The following is a 17,260-nucleotide window of genomic DNA, read 5'->3' on the forward strand; positions in this document are numbered from 1 at the left end:
ACGGTATAATGTATCTGCGATACGCACTCATCCAGCCAGCGCGCTTGTTATGTTGTTGTGTTTTGAAACGTCCCTTATGTGAGACCTGCTCTCCTCACGTGGGAGGGGTTGGCTGGGTGTGAGGTTCTCCCCCCCCCCCCCCCCCCCCCCCCCAGGTTAACCGTGTTCGTCTGCCTGGGCAATCGCATCCGGTGAGGATAGGAAGTGGGCGTTGGGAGGCTTCATGTGTGGGGGAGGGAGAGAGGCGGGTGGGAGAGGGAGAGATATATATACTCCTCTTGCCTCCCCCAGGTAAACCGGGCCAGTCCTTGTACCTGGGCAACTGCATCCTATTAGCCCAGGAAGAGGGCTTGGTGCCATCGTGGGGGAGGGGGCTACATGCGTAGGGAGGGAGGGAGGGAGGGAGAGAGGGGGATGAGTGAGAGGAGAGACGGGACGAGAGGGGGTCCTCATTTGTCTTCATTAAAAAGCTCCGCTGGGGGTAAAAGAAAATCAACAAAGACAGCGGTGCTAATTTTCAGTATTCATCACGGCGGCTGCGGAGGACTTGTTTGTCACTGTTTCCCCCCCCCCTCACTCCGGGGGGCCACCACTACGGTCGGCTCCCAGGATCCACACACACGCAGGGCGGTGCAGTTATCAGAAATGGTTTTATTTAATATAAATATGTGTACAAAGTTACAAGCAACAATAGCTCATTTTTTTTTTTAGCAAATAAAAAGTCTTTAATACATTATTAAAAAAAAAAAAAAAAGAAAATGGCAATTAGTTGTTCTTCCTCCAAAAAAGGTAACTCTGCATTCGGTGATTGATTAACGAACTGAACGTAGATGTGGAGACTCAAATCAATATATAGTTACATATGTATATAATATAAAGGTACTTTACAATAGAGCAGCTCACTCGCTGTACATTAAGGCATATATAAAATATAAAAATAAAGACAAGCAATGATCCTTCATGGTGGACTGGGTCTCCCGGTAACCGATGGCAACGGATGGCAGTACAGGATGGATGGATTGGGGGGGGGGGGGGGCCCGGTGCAGAATGTCTCACAATGGGGATGGAAACAAACACTGGAGAGTTTCACGAGACACGTCGTTTGCATGCAACAGAGAGAGTTTGAGCGCACCCCGTCTGTACAAGTGTTCAGTCCCTCGACCTCGCGGCCGCTCGCTTTTCCTTTGCCTTCTCTTGTAAACATTAAAACTATCTGTGTTGCAAAAACCAGAGAACGGACGGTTCCAAAATGGCACTGTTTCGCACACTGTAACCAATCACAATCCATTGGGTTTGAGGACTGTGTTCGGGTCTATTAGGTTCCAGATTGCCAGCACAACCAGACCACCTATGATTGTTCTAGTAATAGTCTTCAGCCAATTTCAACTCGGGAGATTGCAGAAGGAAAAAGCCTTACCCATGTGCCGGGCAGTGGTTCACACCGCCTTCACCCCTCCCCCCATAACTCACCCTCTATAAAACGACCACCATCTTTGGGTTAACTTAACCTCACATGATCATCCAGCATAATACAACACATACAGTTTACAAAGTCTCGTCGACAAGAAAGGCTATGATACACACTGCGGATAGATCCACCTTTTATCCTTTTTGCGAACTGGTCTATCATGCTTGGGGTTTTTAACCAGAAAGGATCTTCGTAATAAGCTCTGCTCGGGCCAAAGGGATTCGACTGATCAGACTTCCCACGCTATCGGAGGTAGCGTGTGGCGTGTAGCCCGTCCATCAGGAGAGCTAGCCTGTTGTGCAGGACGACTCATGTCTGCCAATGTGCAGCTCAGTCTTTTTGTTGATGGATAGACACAGAAAATGTGCTTAGAATTCCTTCCGCATGCCAACAAACACCAAATGACGGACATCAATATCTTGTTTTTTTTCCCACAGATACGTTTGGCAATTTTTCATCTTCTCTCAACGTCCTTTTACAGGTGATGTTATCGATTTATCCTCGCGTTTTGGCAGAAAGTAAACATCCACGGGCGCGGCACTGTGTGCGTGGTTCACACGCCCCTTCCATGCCCAGAATATCTCCGCTCCACAGCGTAAGGTAGTCGTGTTACGTTAACTTTTGCTCAGTTCAGAGTTCGAGTGGAAAAAACACAAGTCTTAGGTTCACCCCCCCATCAGCAGTCTACCGCCGGCACCACGACCCGTAGATCCCAGTGACGAGAAACAAAATGGAGGATGAAAAACCACACAACTCCCCCCCCCCCGCCCCCCCACCCCTCAGAGTTGAAACAACCCGGAGGGAGCAGGCAAGTGAAGGGGGGGGGGGGTCATCTCGGCCAAAACAATGGCTCTCCAGACAGAATGGTGCGGTGTGCTGCTCTCTCTCTCTCTCTCTCTCCCTCTCTCTCCTGTGTCTCAGACCCGTCTCTCTGTCTGTCCCCTCAGACGTGCGTCTGCATGCGTTGTGAGGGACGGCCGTAGTCCGACTGCTGGGAGGACACTTGCGAGGAGGCGTAGGAGAAGCGGGAGGAGCCCGACACCTTGCTGGCCTGATCCGATTGGTCGTAGGCGTCCACCTTCTCGTAGGAGGCGGGCTTCACGTAGCTGGTGAAGGCGCGGCCGCAGGTGGTGGGCAGGTAGGCGGAGCCGCCGTAGCCCGGCTCGGCCGAGTAGACGCCGGCGGGCGTGGCGGCCTGCTGCTGGGCGGCCTGCTGCTGCTCGTAGGTGGAGCGCGTCCCGGTGGTGGTGGCGTAGCGGTGGTTGAAGTCGTAGACGCGGGTCTGGCTGCCCGCCGGCTGGCCGTACAGCGGGCTGGAGGACGGGAGCTGCGAGGGGGTGTACACGGGCCGGGCGTTAGGCACATACTCTGAGAAGCCGCTGCTGCGCACGTGGCGGTCCTCGTGGGCGCGGACGTTGTAGTAGCCGTTGGTGGGGTCCTGCGGAGAGGGGGCGCACAGAACACTGCGTTGGCATCGTGACGTCACAGCCGGAGATATGACTGTGTCGGCGTGGCAACGTCACAGTCAGAGACTTTACTATGTTGGCCTGGTAACGTCAATGCCGAAGTCGTGTCACTGTGTGGGCGTGGCCCCCACAGTGTGCGTGGACGTCACAGTCGAAGGCATGACTGTGTCGTCGCGGTAACGTTTCAGTTGAAAACGTGACGGCCGAAGACATGACTATGTTGGCGGGGTGTTGTCACGGTAACGCTGACTTTGCTATGTTGGCCTGGTAACGTCAATGCGGAAGACGTGACTATGTGGGTGTGGCAATGTCACAGTCGAAGACATGACTGTGTCGTCGCGGTAACCTTTCAGTTGAAAACGCGACAGCTGAAGACGTGACTATGTGACGTTTCAGTTGAGGACATGCCTGCTAAGTCCTTAGCAGTGGTCGTCGTTAGCAGAGGTGTGTCTGGGGCGTGGCTCAGTGTTTACCTTGATGTCGGACCGCTCGTCCTCGTCCTCCTCCAACAGGTCACTGTGCTCCGTCCGGGACGTCCCGGGAGACTCACTGCTGTTTGGGGCCTGAGGGGGGAGAGACCACAACAACCAAGAATCACAAGGGTGAACTCAACACAACTACTGATCGTCAGGACGAAGCCTGTGCTGCAGGACTCTGGGGAGCGGCTCTAGGAGAGCAGAGAGAGGGGCACCCACCATGGGCTCCTTCACGTCCTCCTCGTCGTCGCCGCCCCGCGTCGCGTTGTGGTCGCTGTGGACGATCTGCACCCTGATGTCGCTCTTGGAGAGGCGGGTGCACTTCTTGCCTGCGGGGTAAGGAAACAACACAGCAGTCAACATCTCTGCCGTAAATGTCGGAATGCAATTTTTTCGAAATTGCGTATATGAATGCATTTTTATGATTGTGCAAAACACAGTTTTCCAAATCGTGGATGAAAGCGGGTTTCATCTGAGAGGTTTGGAAGCCTGGTCCCCCCCCCCCCGGCCGGCGGGCGCCCCCCATACTAACCGTTGAGCTCACCTTTGCCCGTGTGCCGGCAGCAGAGAGACACCAGCGTGATGCCGCAGATCAGCAGCACGCAGCCCCCGCCCACCGCTGCCCCCACGATGATCAACATGGGCAGGGCTTCTGCATCGAGGGAGAGCGAGAGAGCGAGAGAGCGAGAGAGAGAGAGAGAGAGAGAGAGAGAGAGAGAGAGAGAGAGCGCGAGAGCGCGAGACAGAGAGAGAGAGAGAGAGAGAGAGAGAGAGAGCGCGAGACAGAGAGAGAGAGAGAGAGAGCGCGAGACAGAGAGAGAGAGAGAGAGAGAGCGCGAGACAGAGAGAGAGAGAGAGAGAGAGTGCGAGATGGAGAGCGAGCATGGGAGAGAGCGTGAGCGAGAGAGAGAGAGAGAGAGAGGTTTATGATGAGGGCGACGGAGGACAGCCGTGTGGGTGTGGGTGAAATCGGAGAGAAGAAAGGGAGAGAAGAAAGCGGGGAGAAGAGAGAATAGGTGTCAGCATCGGGGATCTCACAGTGCAAAGGAAATGGAAACGGATCCATTCATCCAGCCCTCTGCTGCCTCCTATATGAAGCCGTGTGCAGTGAGCCGCTGGCGGGCTGAGGACTGGTGTCGCGCAGCGCTGCCTATTGTCCCTAATCTCTCTGAATGAAAGGCTAACAAGGCCTGACACGCAATGAAGCAATAGACAGTAATCTAATTAGAGATTGCAGGAGATGCAGCCCGTTCCTCAGGAGACGGGCCTGGGCTGCGTTGATGTAAATGACTCGCGAGGACCTTATTTTTAAGTGTCTCTTAGAACAAAGGGAGGCTGAGCGGGGGGGGGGGGGGAGTAGCAGTCGGAGGAGCGCTGTATGGTCGTTTTACTTTCACGTGCTTAAAGGCTTTTGCAGTGAGATGCAGCATCCATCGTGCCGAGTTGCCAGACAGGGAGACAGACCCACCGCCCGCGCTCACACCTGTAGCCTCCTCTAATTGACTTTAGTCTCTAATCGATGGCTCTGCTATGGGGGCCAACATATTCATTAAAAGGACCATCTGCTGATTAAATTATATCGATTAGGGGAGTATAATTAAGATAAGCAGAAAAGGGTTGCTTTGCTTTCAACAAGGGCTGCTACCCTTCACAACAAGGGCTGAGATAGGGGATAAATAAATGTGTGTGTGTATATTATATATATATATTTCTTTCTTTCTTTATTTAAATATATATTTTGTTTATATATATAAATATACATATATATATATACGTACATATTTTTTATTTATATTTTTTTATATATAATTTTATTTGTATATATTTATATACACATATATATATATATTTTTTTTTGTATATTATTTTGTATATATATATATATATATATATATATAAGCATGGCCTGTCAGTTGTGTACCTTGCTCTTTCAGGGAGACCATGGCGGTGCCGGTGCCGAACCGGTTCCAGGCGGTGCAGTTGTATCTCAGCTGGAAGTCCTGCGCCAGCGTCTCGGAGATGACCAGGGACGAGATGACCCCCTGGCCGCTGCTCACCGTCTGCACGGAGAACCTGCCGGAGGTCCCGGAGGACAGGCTGACATCTCCAAACGTCCACACCTGGAGATAGAGGAGGAGAAGGAGAGACCATAAAGATGTGCTCGCTTTTTTATCCCTAAGCGCAAAAATGAAAGAGCAAAGCTTTTCTGTGCTCTGGCTGGCTTCTGATTGAACACAGGTCTTTTGTTCTCGGTGGTTCTCTCTCTCTCGCTCTCTCCCTGGTTCTGGCCTCTCTAGTCTCTACCTCTCTCGCCCTGGGTGGACTAAGCTCCCAGGCTCTATCAAAGCTTTGAGAGCAGAGGCAGGGCTACAAGGTGAGGCTGTGGAGCCTAGAGCCTGGGGAGGCTAGAGACAGTACTGCAGTGTGAGGCTGGGGGGGGCTAGAGACAGTACTGCAGTGCAAGGCTGGGGAGAGAAGAGACAGAGCTACAGTGTGAGGCAGGGGAGTGAAGAGACAGAGCTACAGTGTGAGGCTGGGGAGAGAAGAGACAGAGCTACGGTGTGAGGCTGGGGAGACTAGAGACAGAGCTACAGTGTGAGGCTGGGGAGACTAGAGACAGAGCTACAGCATGAGGCGGGGGAGAGTAGAGGACAGAGCTACAGTGTGAGGCTGGGGAGACTAGAGACAGAGCTACAGTATGAGGCTGTGGAGAGAAGAGACAGAGCTACAGTGTGAGGCTGGGGACAGTAGAGACAGAGCTACAGCATGAGGCGGGGGGAGTGAAGAGACAGAGCTACAGCATGAGGCGGGGGAGACTAGAGACAGAGCTACAGTGTGAGGCTGTGGAGAGAAGAGACAGTGCTGCAGTGAGAGGCTCATCTCCAGCATGCCACCTGTGTCTCACTCCTCCTCAGACCCTCATTAATCCACTCGCCGCTCCGCCTGCGCTCTGCGGTTCACCGGGTCAGCTGACTGATGCCTGATGGACCTCTAATTGAACACCCCCCCCCCCCCCCCCACACCTCCTTCTCTTGCCTCCCTGGAGTAGCTTCGTGTAGGTAGGTGTGTGAGTGTATGTGTGTGTATGAGTGTGAGTCTGTGTGAGAGGGAGTTGTGTTAATGCATGTGCACCTGCATCTGTTTCTTAGTGTTAGAGGTGGATGGGTTAGGTGTGGGGGAGGAGAGAGAGAGAGAGAGAGAGGAGAGAGAGAGAGAGAGAGAGAGAGAGAGAGAGAGAGAGAGAGAGAAGAGAGAGAGAGAGAGGAGAGAGAGAGAGAGAGAGGAGAGAGAGAGAGAAGAGAGAGATGAGAGAAGAGAGAGAGAGAGAGAGAAGACGAGCGTCTGACGTACTATCTTGTCGGGAGGCGGGCTGCTCCCCACCACACACTCCAGCTTGCCCTTGGCGTGTTTGGCGGCGTGCTGGGTGGCGTCGGCCGTGATGATGGGCGGACCTGGAGGGAGGCGGGAGGAGAACGCAGCGATGAGAACCGCCTCTTTGTGCGTCTGCAACCGAGCAGGAACAAACACATGCACAATCTACCAAGCAGGAAGACACACACACACACACAAGCACACACACACACTAACACCCCATCGAGCAGGAAGACACACACACACACACACACACACACACACACCACACACACACACTCCATCGAGCACACACAAACAAACAGACTCTCTACCAAGCAGGAAGACACCAGACACACACTCTACTGAGCAGGAAGACACACACACACACACACACACACACACACACACACACACACACACACTGAGCAGGAAGTGGTCATGGCGGCGGGCGCGGGGGCGTGTCTCACCGTTGACGGTCAGCGTCACGTCCCTCTCGGCCACACCGATGCGCGGCACGATGGCCTTGCAGGTGTAGGTGCCGGCGTCCTCCTGGGTGACGGCCTTCAGCTGCAGCGTGTTCCCGTTGCTCAGCACCTGAGGAGACGGAGACGGAGCCGGCGTTAACGGGCGGCACGGGGACCATCGGACGGTGGACTCCGTCGGGCCGCGGCGGCGTTGGCGACGGCGCCGGCGGCCCAGAGGTGGGCCGGCCCTGACGACCGCCGCCGCCGGTGGCTCGGCTGTAATCTCATTGCAGGGAGATTTAATCACGGGCGTCAGCGCCCTGACCCGCGCCGGGGAGATGTTGTAATTAAACAGAGGGGACGGACGCCAGTGTTTGTGGCGCGCGTGGGCCTGGGAGCCCGGGAGCTCAGCGCTGGGGCCCGCCCCACGCTCATCCACCCATTGATCCGGCCCTTCCATCAAGCTGTGATTAATCCATTTACTCCACCCTCCACACCCGCGCGCACGCCCGCGCGCACACGCCCGTGCACAGACGCACGCACGCACACATAGGCGGACGTATGCAACCACACATGCACGCAAGAACACACGCGCACACACGGACACACACATTGTCACAAACACACACACAAACGCACACACACACACACACACACGCACACCACCCTCCTCCTCCGCCTACTCCTCCATCTTCATCTTGGTTATTTATTTCAACACACTCTTGGAGTAACCCGATTAATCCATTACTCATAGTGCGTCGGATTAGGAAACGGGCAGAGTGGGTGCAGGCTGGCCTGAAAGGTTTTCTAGAGATGACATCATCGCTTACACTGTCCTACTCTTTACGGCTCCCACGTGTTTTTTTTTTTTTTTACAAAATGGCCGGAGAAATCCGATTAGCAGCCAGGAGAGGAAAATCCCGGGAGATTCCCCTTCATTTTTTAAACACGCTGCAAAAAGGCTGAATACTTTTACCCCGATTATTTTTTGCGTAAAAGGTTTGGAAAACCACACGTCGCTGCCTTCCCGTTAAATTGGCTTAAGGAAAGGGATACGAGAGTTCATGCGAGGGGCTTTGTGATGCCTGACAAGAAACAAGTGCCGCTGCGGAGGAACGGGGAGGCACGGGAACCATAATTGCTACTCAGAGTCTTAGTCTCAGCTGAAATGATACGTTGATTGATTGGCTGGCCTGCTGACTGACAGACTGTATTAGCGCTGCTGTTGGTCTCCGGCGTGCTGTGCCCGACTATCAGACACGACTGCTGAAACTGTGCGACTCCGGCAGGGGCGAAAGTGGCCGGTGGTAGACAACATATCCCTGGGGGACTCTGTTGAGCGGTGAGGCGTGAGGCCTCTGTGTGAGGGAGGCTGGTGTGAAGAGGAGGTGTGATGGATTCAGGCTGCGTGTAGGGACGTCGTGGTGTTGACGTGTTTTCCGAGAGAAGTTTTCTTACCACGCCGGAGCCCTGTTTGGTCCATGCCAGAGTCAGGGGGGGGTTCCCGGTCCAGGCGCAGGTGAAAGCCGCGTCCATGCCCGTGTCCACCGCCATGGGCTTGGGCTCCGATAGCAGCCTGGGGCCGACTGGAAAGCGGGAGAAACATCATCATGACTCGTGCACCCACTGAAACATTCACCCGTGATAGCAATACAACATGACATTTACATTTACATTCAGGGCGTTTCGCAGACGCTTTTATCCACAGCGACTTACAATGAGTACATTTGTCAGAAGAAGGAGAAAGAATATATCACTGTCTGTATGGTTATGATGCAGTAACAATCGCTTGGTTAACCCCTTCCCCGTATCCAACAAAGGTAGCTAGGATAAGATGCTACACAATGCTAAGTAAGTGCATAAGAGGGTTGTCGGGGCGTTTGGAGGTAAGGCCATGCAGAGTCTGGGTAAACAATGAGCAAGTGAGTCTTGAGTCATTTGCGGATACTGGTGAGCGAGTGAGCCATGCAGGTGCGGATCCTCGTATACAACTTCTAATAAGCTTACATTGTACATCCACCAGGGTGCTGACGTTGGTGCTGCCCACCGAGTTGGACACCTCGCAGGACACGGGGTCCGTGAAGTACGAGTAGTCCACCGTCACCTCCAGGCTGTCTCCGTTGGCCTCCGCGATGGGCACCCCTCCTTTGGACCACCTGTCAACGGGGAGTCATTGTGTTAGCACATGCCGGGCCGGATCAACACGAGGACACTTACAGACCGATCTCCATGAACACCCTTTCAGGGTTAGATGTTCTCTGGAGTCTAACCCGGCGACAATAGTTCAGGGTTAGATGTTTGTCGGAGCCAGGCGACATCCCAGATTTAGTAAGGGTTCGATGTTTGTTGGAGTCAACCGGCGACAATATGTCAGGGTTAGATGTTTGCCGAGGCGACATCCCACATTTAGTAAGGGTTAGATGTTTGTTGGAGTCAACCGGCGACAATAAATCAGGGGTAGATGTTTTCAGTTCCCAAACTGCTAGAAGTCTACTCAATGAATTCATAATTTCAATGCTTAAGTACTGAGGTTCATTGAGTTTATGTGGGCGGTGGTGTGACTGCGTGGTCAAGGGTGAGCTGAAGAAGATTAATTGGAAGCGGGGTCGGAAGGCTGGCCGGGTGCCTACCTGTATCCAGTGATCTCCGGATTGGCTGAGGCGGAGCAGATGAAGAGGACCTTGGAGCCTTCTGTGACCGTCTGGGGCTGGACGGATAGCGTCACTGACGGGGGGTCTGCGCACAGAGAAACACGCGGCGGGGGGAAATGAGTGCGGCGTAGGGGGAACGGCTCACCTCCGTGTCTCACGGGTCGCCGAGGAGACCCGTGAGGAGACCCGCCAGTCCTTTACTATTCCTGACGGGGCTCCTGTGAAGCCGTTCAACCGGAGCTGTTCTAATGCCGATAATATACCGCTGTACTGTTCTCGCTGCGTTACGGTGTGTGGCGGCTCCCTGCTTCATTTGCTGCCCTTCACTTTCTGAACCGCTCTGTCCTGAGAATAATGAACGCAGTGATAGAACTCGTCTTCTTTTTTTTCTCTTTTTTACAATTAAAATGTAAATGTGGTTAGCGGGGTCTACCTGGTGGGACTCTATATGTAATGGTCCATTCATATGCAGGCGCTCTTTGCCGTACTATGGATTACCCTCTACATGTCGGGGTTGTCTTCTTCGGGTGGAGGTACTCACGCTGGACGTTGATGGTGACGGAGGTCTGGCGGCCGGCGGGGCGCGGCCGGGTTCAGGACCCGGCAGGTGTAGGTCCGGCCCGAGTCGCGGTCCTCGGGGACCATGGGCAGCATGCTGACGGCCAGCTCCCGCTTCTTGTCCTCCATCAGCGTCTGGTGGACGAAATGCATTGGTCAGGGTTCGATGATTGGCGGAGTTAACTGAACACCACAGGTCAGGGTTCGATGATTGGCGGAGTTAACTGAACACCACAGGTCAGGGTTAGATGTGTGTTGGAGTTAACTGAACACCAGAGGTCAGGGTTAGATGTGTGTTGGAGTTAACTGAACACCAGAGGTCAGGGTTAGATGTGTGTTGGAGGTAAGAGTTGAGAATAGGTCAGGGTTAGATGTTTGTTTGAGTTAATCGCAACAACAGATGTTCGTTTGAGTGAACCGCCAACAATAGTTCAGGGTTAGATGTTTTTTGGAGGCAAAAGCCCACAATATGTCAGGGTTTGATGATTGTTGGAAATAACCGCTGAGAATATGTCAGTGTTAGATGTTTGTTGGCGTTACCGCCAACAATAGGTCAGGGATGGAGATGTTTTTTAAAGGTAACCATCTACAGTAAGCCAAGGCTTGATGTTTGCAGGGGCAAACAGCCCACTGTAAGCCAGAGCTCGATGTTCTCTAGAGATAACCACACCTAGTTAGTCAGGGTTGGAGTGCCGCCGGTGCTCGCAGTAGCTTGATGTTTGCCCGAGGTAGCATTTCGTCAGGGCTAGGTGTCGTATTCATTCAAAGCGGCGGAACGATCCTGCGGAACTGGAACAGCCCCATGCACGGTGGCGACGGAGGGGCGCTTTAATCCAGCGCCACGCGGCAGAGAGGCTGCGACGGGTGATAACCTCGTCCCGGAGTGTCTCTCCCGTGACGCCGCCGCTCTTATGTTCCTCGCGTGTGAGGCGTATAAATCGCCATCCAGTTGGTTGGCGGTTAAATCAGGTATTTTATGGGGCCGCTCGCTCCGTCAGCGATCCCTGTTTGCCATCATCTTTTAAATCTATTTACTGCCCGCAGGAATCAATAGGCCTAAGTGACAAAAAGGCGTCTATCCTTAAGATATGGTCCGCCGCTTTTATCTGTCACGCAACTGTCACACACGCATGCAGGCGCACACATACACAGATGTGCGCGCAGACTCATGCACGCACACACACACACACACACACACATCTCCACACATGTTTGCGGGCACATCCACACACACACATTCAACTTACACACACACACACACACACACACACACACACACACACACACATAAAATACATCCAAAACTCGTAGGAGCATGGACATTGCAGCAATCCATGTGTGTGTCTATGTTTCTGGCTGGTACATTGATGGTGGTGGAGGAATTGGGGAGTAGAGAGAGCGGGGATGGAGGAGGAGGGGGGGAGTGGAGGGCGGAGGGAGCAGGGGGGCAGGCTGAGTCCATTCCCCGGATGACCAAATCAATGCAGCAGGCTTCACTTCCTCAGCCAAACACACAAAAAGCATCTTTATGCTCCGGATCGAACCGCATCACTCCCTGTCACCAGGCTGGCCTTGGCCAAGCACTTTAACCCCCCTCCACCCCCCCCCCCCCCACGCACAAACACACACACCCACACACAGTCTAAGACACAGATACACACACACACAGACACACACACATAATGTGGCACTATTGATGTTTCTACTTAAAAGCTTCCCCTTTTCTGCTCACACTGGGATCTTGCAAGTGTTCTTCGTTCCCAATTTCCTCTACCACCACCTCCTCCTCCTCTTCCTCCCTCCTACTTTCATTCTCCTCCCACCTACTCTTCCTCCCTCCTACTTTCCTCCCTCCTCCTCCTTCTCCTCCTCCTCCTCCTCCTCCCTCCTACTTCCTTCTCCTGCCTCCTAATCTCCTCCCTCCTCCACCTCCTCCCTCTACCACCTCCTCCTCCCACCTCCACTTCCTTCCTACTACTCTCCTCCTTCTCCTCCCCCTCCTACTCTCCACCCCCCCTCCCTCCTCCATCACCACCTTCTCCTCCACCAACATCTCCTCCTGCCTCCCTCCTACTCTCCTCTCCCCCCCCCCCCCCCGCCCCCCCCTCCCCCTCTCCTCACTGCAGCGCTCCTTTTAAACGCGGCGTTTAGCGGCGCTTAGCGTGGTCAGGGACCGTGACAAATGTGACACTTTCCCGGCTGGCTCACGCTCCGCTGCCCCCCCCCCCCCCCCGCTGTGCTGCGCGCCTCCGCCCGTGCGGAGCTCTCGCCCCGGTGGAGCTCTGCCCTGCTCCACTTATGCTGCTGTGGTGGCCCCAGCGCAGCCCCCCCACAGCAGAGAGAGCCTGTGTGGGGCTCGGGGGGGGGGGGGGGGGGGGGGGTAAGGGGAGGAGGGCGGGAGGGCGGCTGCTAGTGAGACGAGAGCGAGCGAGAGCGGGGTGGGAGGGAGGGAGAGGGGGAGGAGGCGGTCTTGTTGGCGGGTTGGTTGGTGGTGAGGAAACGGTTTTGGGCACAGGGGGGGAGAGGAGGGAGGGAGAGGAGGGAGGGAGGGAGGGAGGGAGGGAGGGAGGGGAGGGGAGACTGCGGAGAAAGGTAGTGAGTGAGAGAACCCCAGCGAATCACGAGAGGAACAAAGGAAACTATGGTGGTGGCAAATAACAGGAGGAACGGGGAAATAGGGGGGATAGACGGATACTGAGACGGAGGAGGAAAGGAGAGCTACAGAGGGATGGAATATAGTACAGTATAGTGGCATATCAAAGGGTATGCTCCAGTTTTGTTTTCATTTCACACTTGCTTTGGCAATGTAAACGTGTAATGTAAATCTATGTTTCCCATGCCAATAAAGCCATCCTGGATTGAATTGAATTTAAATTGATACAGAGCGAGAGAGAGAGATGGAGAGAGGGAGAGAGAGGGAGAACGATGGAGAGAGAGGGATAGAGAAGATAACCATTACCCTCAGAGTGAAACTGAGCTCATGTAATAGTTGAGCCTGGTATTTAGTCTTGCTGCTGCTCTAGGGCTCTGCGTGCGTCTGTGTGCGTGCGTTTTATATCTTTGCTTGGAGGCTGAGTATGGGTATGTGTGTACATATGTGTGTGCGTTAGGTGTGTTTGTGTGTGTGCATTAGTCTGATGCATATGGATGTGTACGTGCATGTGTGTGTGTGTGTATAGGTCTGTATGTGTGTGTTTTTTGGGTAAATGTGGGTGTGTATATGTGTGCGCGTTCATTAGTCTGATGCATGTGTGTGTGTGTGTATGTGCGTGTGTGTCCCCTCCTTCCTACCTTAGAGTAGATGGCGCTCTCCATGACCTCTCCGTCCGGTACCAGGTGATCTCCGCCGCCGGCTTGGCTCCAGACGCTCTGCAGGTGAAGGTTGTGGGGCGCGTGGGCCTTCAGCCGCACCACGGGACCCCCGTCCACCACGGGGTCTCCGGGAGGAACTACGCCCCAAAACAGACAAACAGACATTAGCACCGCGGAGAGGGGAGGGGGAGGGGGAGGGGGAGGGGGGGGGGGCCTGGGCCAGGAAGAGAAGGCGTCCCTCGCCATGGCAGAGCCGTATCGAGTTAGCTCGTCGCCTCGGCATCAGCAGAAGGGAGGAAGAAAAACAATATTCCAGCCCCCCTTTTTCTGTTTGTGCAACAAGATGTTAGAGAGTGGTAACAGGAGCAGGAGCAGTTTACTGTGAAGGAACACACGGCACCTCGAACCTATTCCATTTGCTTCCCTGGGACCCCGACATTATTACTCTATTTACTCCCTTACTGGTGCGGCTGATGTTTCATTTCATTGCTTATTTGTTAGTTTATTTGCATGTTTTGCACACGGTCCCCCCCGACTGCCCCCCCGGCAAGGCGTCCCGGCTGCCGACCAATAAGGCGAGGCGTAAACACGGGGGCTCGGACTGTGGCCTTTCCCGCTCCCTCCACCAAACCAATTTCTCCGTGTATCTGAATTGTCAGAGGTCCTTCCGCTGCGCCGCGCGCCGCTAATGAATCCGAGCGCTCGGTGATTTTAATTTCCAGACCGATTCCCCTGACTGCCCTCCCAGCGCTCGCTCCTTTCACTGCTGGATTGCTTTGGTCTCATCCGGCCATGTTGATTTACACACGCACACACACACACACACGCACACGCCACACGCGCAGGCACACACGCAGGCACACACGCAGGCACACACACCCACACACAGACTCAGACAATAACAATATACAACAAGCCACCTTGTTACAGAGCTCATTCGAGCCCCATCGCCCCTCCTGCTGTCTGTCTGTCTGTCTGTTTGGGAGCACTGTGCCTGATTCATTCTGCTCCTGCCTGGCAGATGTGGCGAAGGGGTTGAGCGGTCCACCGTGCGAGGGACACCGCGGTGTTGTTGTCGTTACCGTTGATGAGCATGCTGCACTACGCTTTGCTGCTATCGCTAATGAACCTCTTTAATTAGATACACCTTCTTAAAATACCTTTATATTATTAAAAGTATAACAACATTACTATATATTTTTTAGAATATTTTCATTTTATTATGATGTATAATATTATAATTGTTACATGATGTCAGAGCTTAAACTTTGACGTCATTTCTTTGTCTAAGCGTCACACACCCATTACCCATTTTAGTCTCAGGCAGGCTCTCCTCATTAAGCAAGCTAACAAGCTAACAAGCGGATACTGTTTAAGCTAACAAGCTAACAGGCAGATACTATTAAATATGCCCAGAGGTGGACGTCATTTAAGCTCTGTCCTGTCAGACCTCAGAGTCTCTTATCCCATCCTTTACTCAGATTCTGATTTCTGGTTAACAAGCAAAAGGAAATTCACCCGGACGCCCCGAGAAGAGCCATGTGGTGTCATTCCACTACCCGCCACTAGGTGCCAGCAGTGCCTCTCCAACTCTGATCCCCACAAGACCTGCTCTCCGCCTCAACCCCTCCGCCGCTACCGTCACCCTCCACCCCCGCTCTCCATCACCTCCCACCCCGACGTCTAAGCGAATATGTAGATCACTCACATCACGTTAATGTAAAAGTCGCCTTCTGTTTGACAATTTCCATGGCGCACAGAAAAATTTGCAAAGTGTGCAAACCTTGACTTTTAAACGACTGCGGAAATAATTTGTGGCTGTTGCTGCAGCGTTTCAACCCTCCTACTTCAACTCTATGGTCTCACACCTAAAGTCTCACATCTCCTGTCTCACATCTCCTGCATCACTTTTCCTGTTTCACACCTAAAGTCTCACATCTCCTTTCTCACGGCTCCTGACTCACATCTCCTGTCCCACAACCAAAGTCTCACATCTCCTTTCTCACATCTAAAGTCTCACCTCTCCTGTTTAACAGTCCTACTCCCCATCTCCTACTCCACATCTCCTGTCTCACAGCTGTCTTCCCGGTTAAAGCAAGCAGGAGATGTCTCCTCTTGAACCATCTGCTTCCATCCAGTGCAGTAACACAACAGCAGTACACTATGCTCGTATACTACAGACGTACACTATACTGTACGCCTACAGTACATGCGCATACTCTGCATGTCTCCAGGGCAAGAGTTACAGCATGTACGGCCTCACTTCGATTTATTAGTAATTTATCGTTTCAGAAATGCAGAAACATTCGGTCATAGTGGCAGGTTTGTGGAGCGTGTTTTATCCCTGCTGTCGATCACATGTTTTATATGAGTGTGTGCGTGCGTACGTGCGTGCGTGTGTTTGTGTGTGTGTGTGCGAGTGCACGTGCACATGTGTATGTGTAAGCGAGTGTGTGTGTTCATGTGTGTGTGTGTGCGTGTGAGCGCTTGTTTTCGTGTGTGCGTGTTCATGTGTGTGTGTGTGTGTGTGTGTGTGTGTGTGCGTGCGTGCGTGCGTTCGTGTGTTGTGTGTGTTTGTGTGCATGTGTGCTTGTGTGTGCCTATGTGTGTATGCATGTCTTTGTGTGCGTGTGTGTGTTTGTGCCTGTGTATGCATGTTTGTGTGTGTGTGCGTGTGTGCGTGCATTACCTAGCACGGTTAGCTTGGCGCGGTGCGAGCGCAGCGCCGCCTGTGTCGCCTGACACTCGTACGCGGCGTCGTCGGCCAGCTCGGCGCCGTCGATCTGCAGGCTGTGCTCTCCTGATAGAGGGTCGCCCAGCAGGGAGTAGCGGGTCCAGCCTGGGAGCAGAGAGCCAGAGAGTCAACACACACACACACACACGCACGCACAACGCACACACATATACGGTACTGCCCTTATATGGCACCGTGACAGGGCACAGCCTGGGAAAAGTGCACCGACTTGAGAGCCGCACACAAAGGAGAGGCCGGTGTGGCCTGTTAGCACTGCTGATGAACGCACACACTGAGATACACACTCTGGCACACACACACTCGGCACCAAACGCACACACACACACACCGTCGTATAAACACAAGCACACACCTGCAGGCATTCACACATATACATGCACACGTACACACACAAAGGCACACACCAAGACATACACACACTGACACAGGACGTACTCACACAAGCACACAGACAGGCACACACTCACAGTCACGCACACACCGACACACACACAAGCAACACCCACACACTTCGTACAAAGGTACAGACACACACAGACGTATACACACACTCAGGCACACTCACACATACACATACAGACAAAGGTACTCACACAGGCACACACACACACATCCCGGTTGCGTTGTCTTTGCCAACAGCTTTAAAGCTGGTGGCTGCGACATGCTGTCCTTTAACCCGGACACGATAACAACGGCTTGCCTAAGGTCATGATTCCGCCCGCCTGCTTTCTCGTTGGCCACACATTTAAATGTCAA

The 17,260-nt window shown here is 53.3% G+C and overlaps 1 protein-coding gene across 1 annotated transcript; it reads right to left on the reverse strand.

The window, feature by feature from the left end:
• Window positions 1–631: 631 nt before the first annotated feature.
• kirrel3l (kirre like nephrin family adhesion molecule 3, like) lies at window positions 632–16,607 on the reverse strand (the record flags this gene model as incomplete). The annotated part of the gene is given in 16 exon segments (XM_060064826.1): window positions 632–2,906; window positions 3,408–3,497; window positions 3,630–3,739; window positions 3,955–4,062; window positions 5,332–5,530; window positions 6,762–6,862; window positions 7,232–7,358; window positions 8,687–8,814; window positions 9,236–9,384; window positions 9,859–9,964; window positions 10,421–10,460; window positions 10,462–10,572; window positions 13,729–13,766; window positions 13,769–13,814; window positions 13,816–13,886; window positions 16,439–16,607. Coding segments are annotated over 16 exon segments (2,088 nt in total), but the record flags the coding sequence as incomplete, so codon positions are not given.
• Window positions 16,608–17,260: the final 653 nt, after the last annotated feature.

Source organism: Gadus macrocephalus, chromosome 11 (genome assembly GCF_031168955.1).
Source record: "Gadus macrocephalus chromosome 11, ASM3116895v1".
NCBI classification, from domain to species: Eukaryota; Metazoa; Chordata; class Actinopteri; order Gadiformes; family Gadidae; genus Gadus; species Gadus macrocephalus.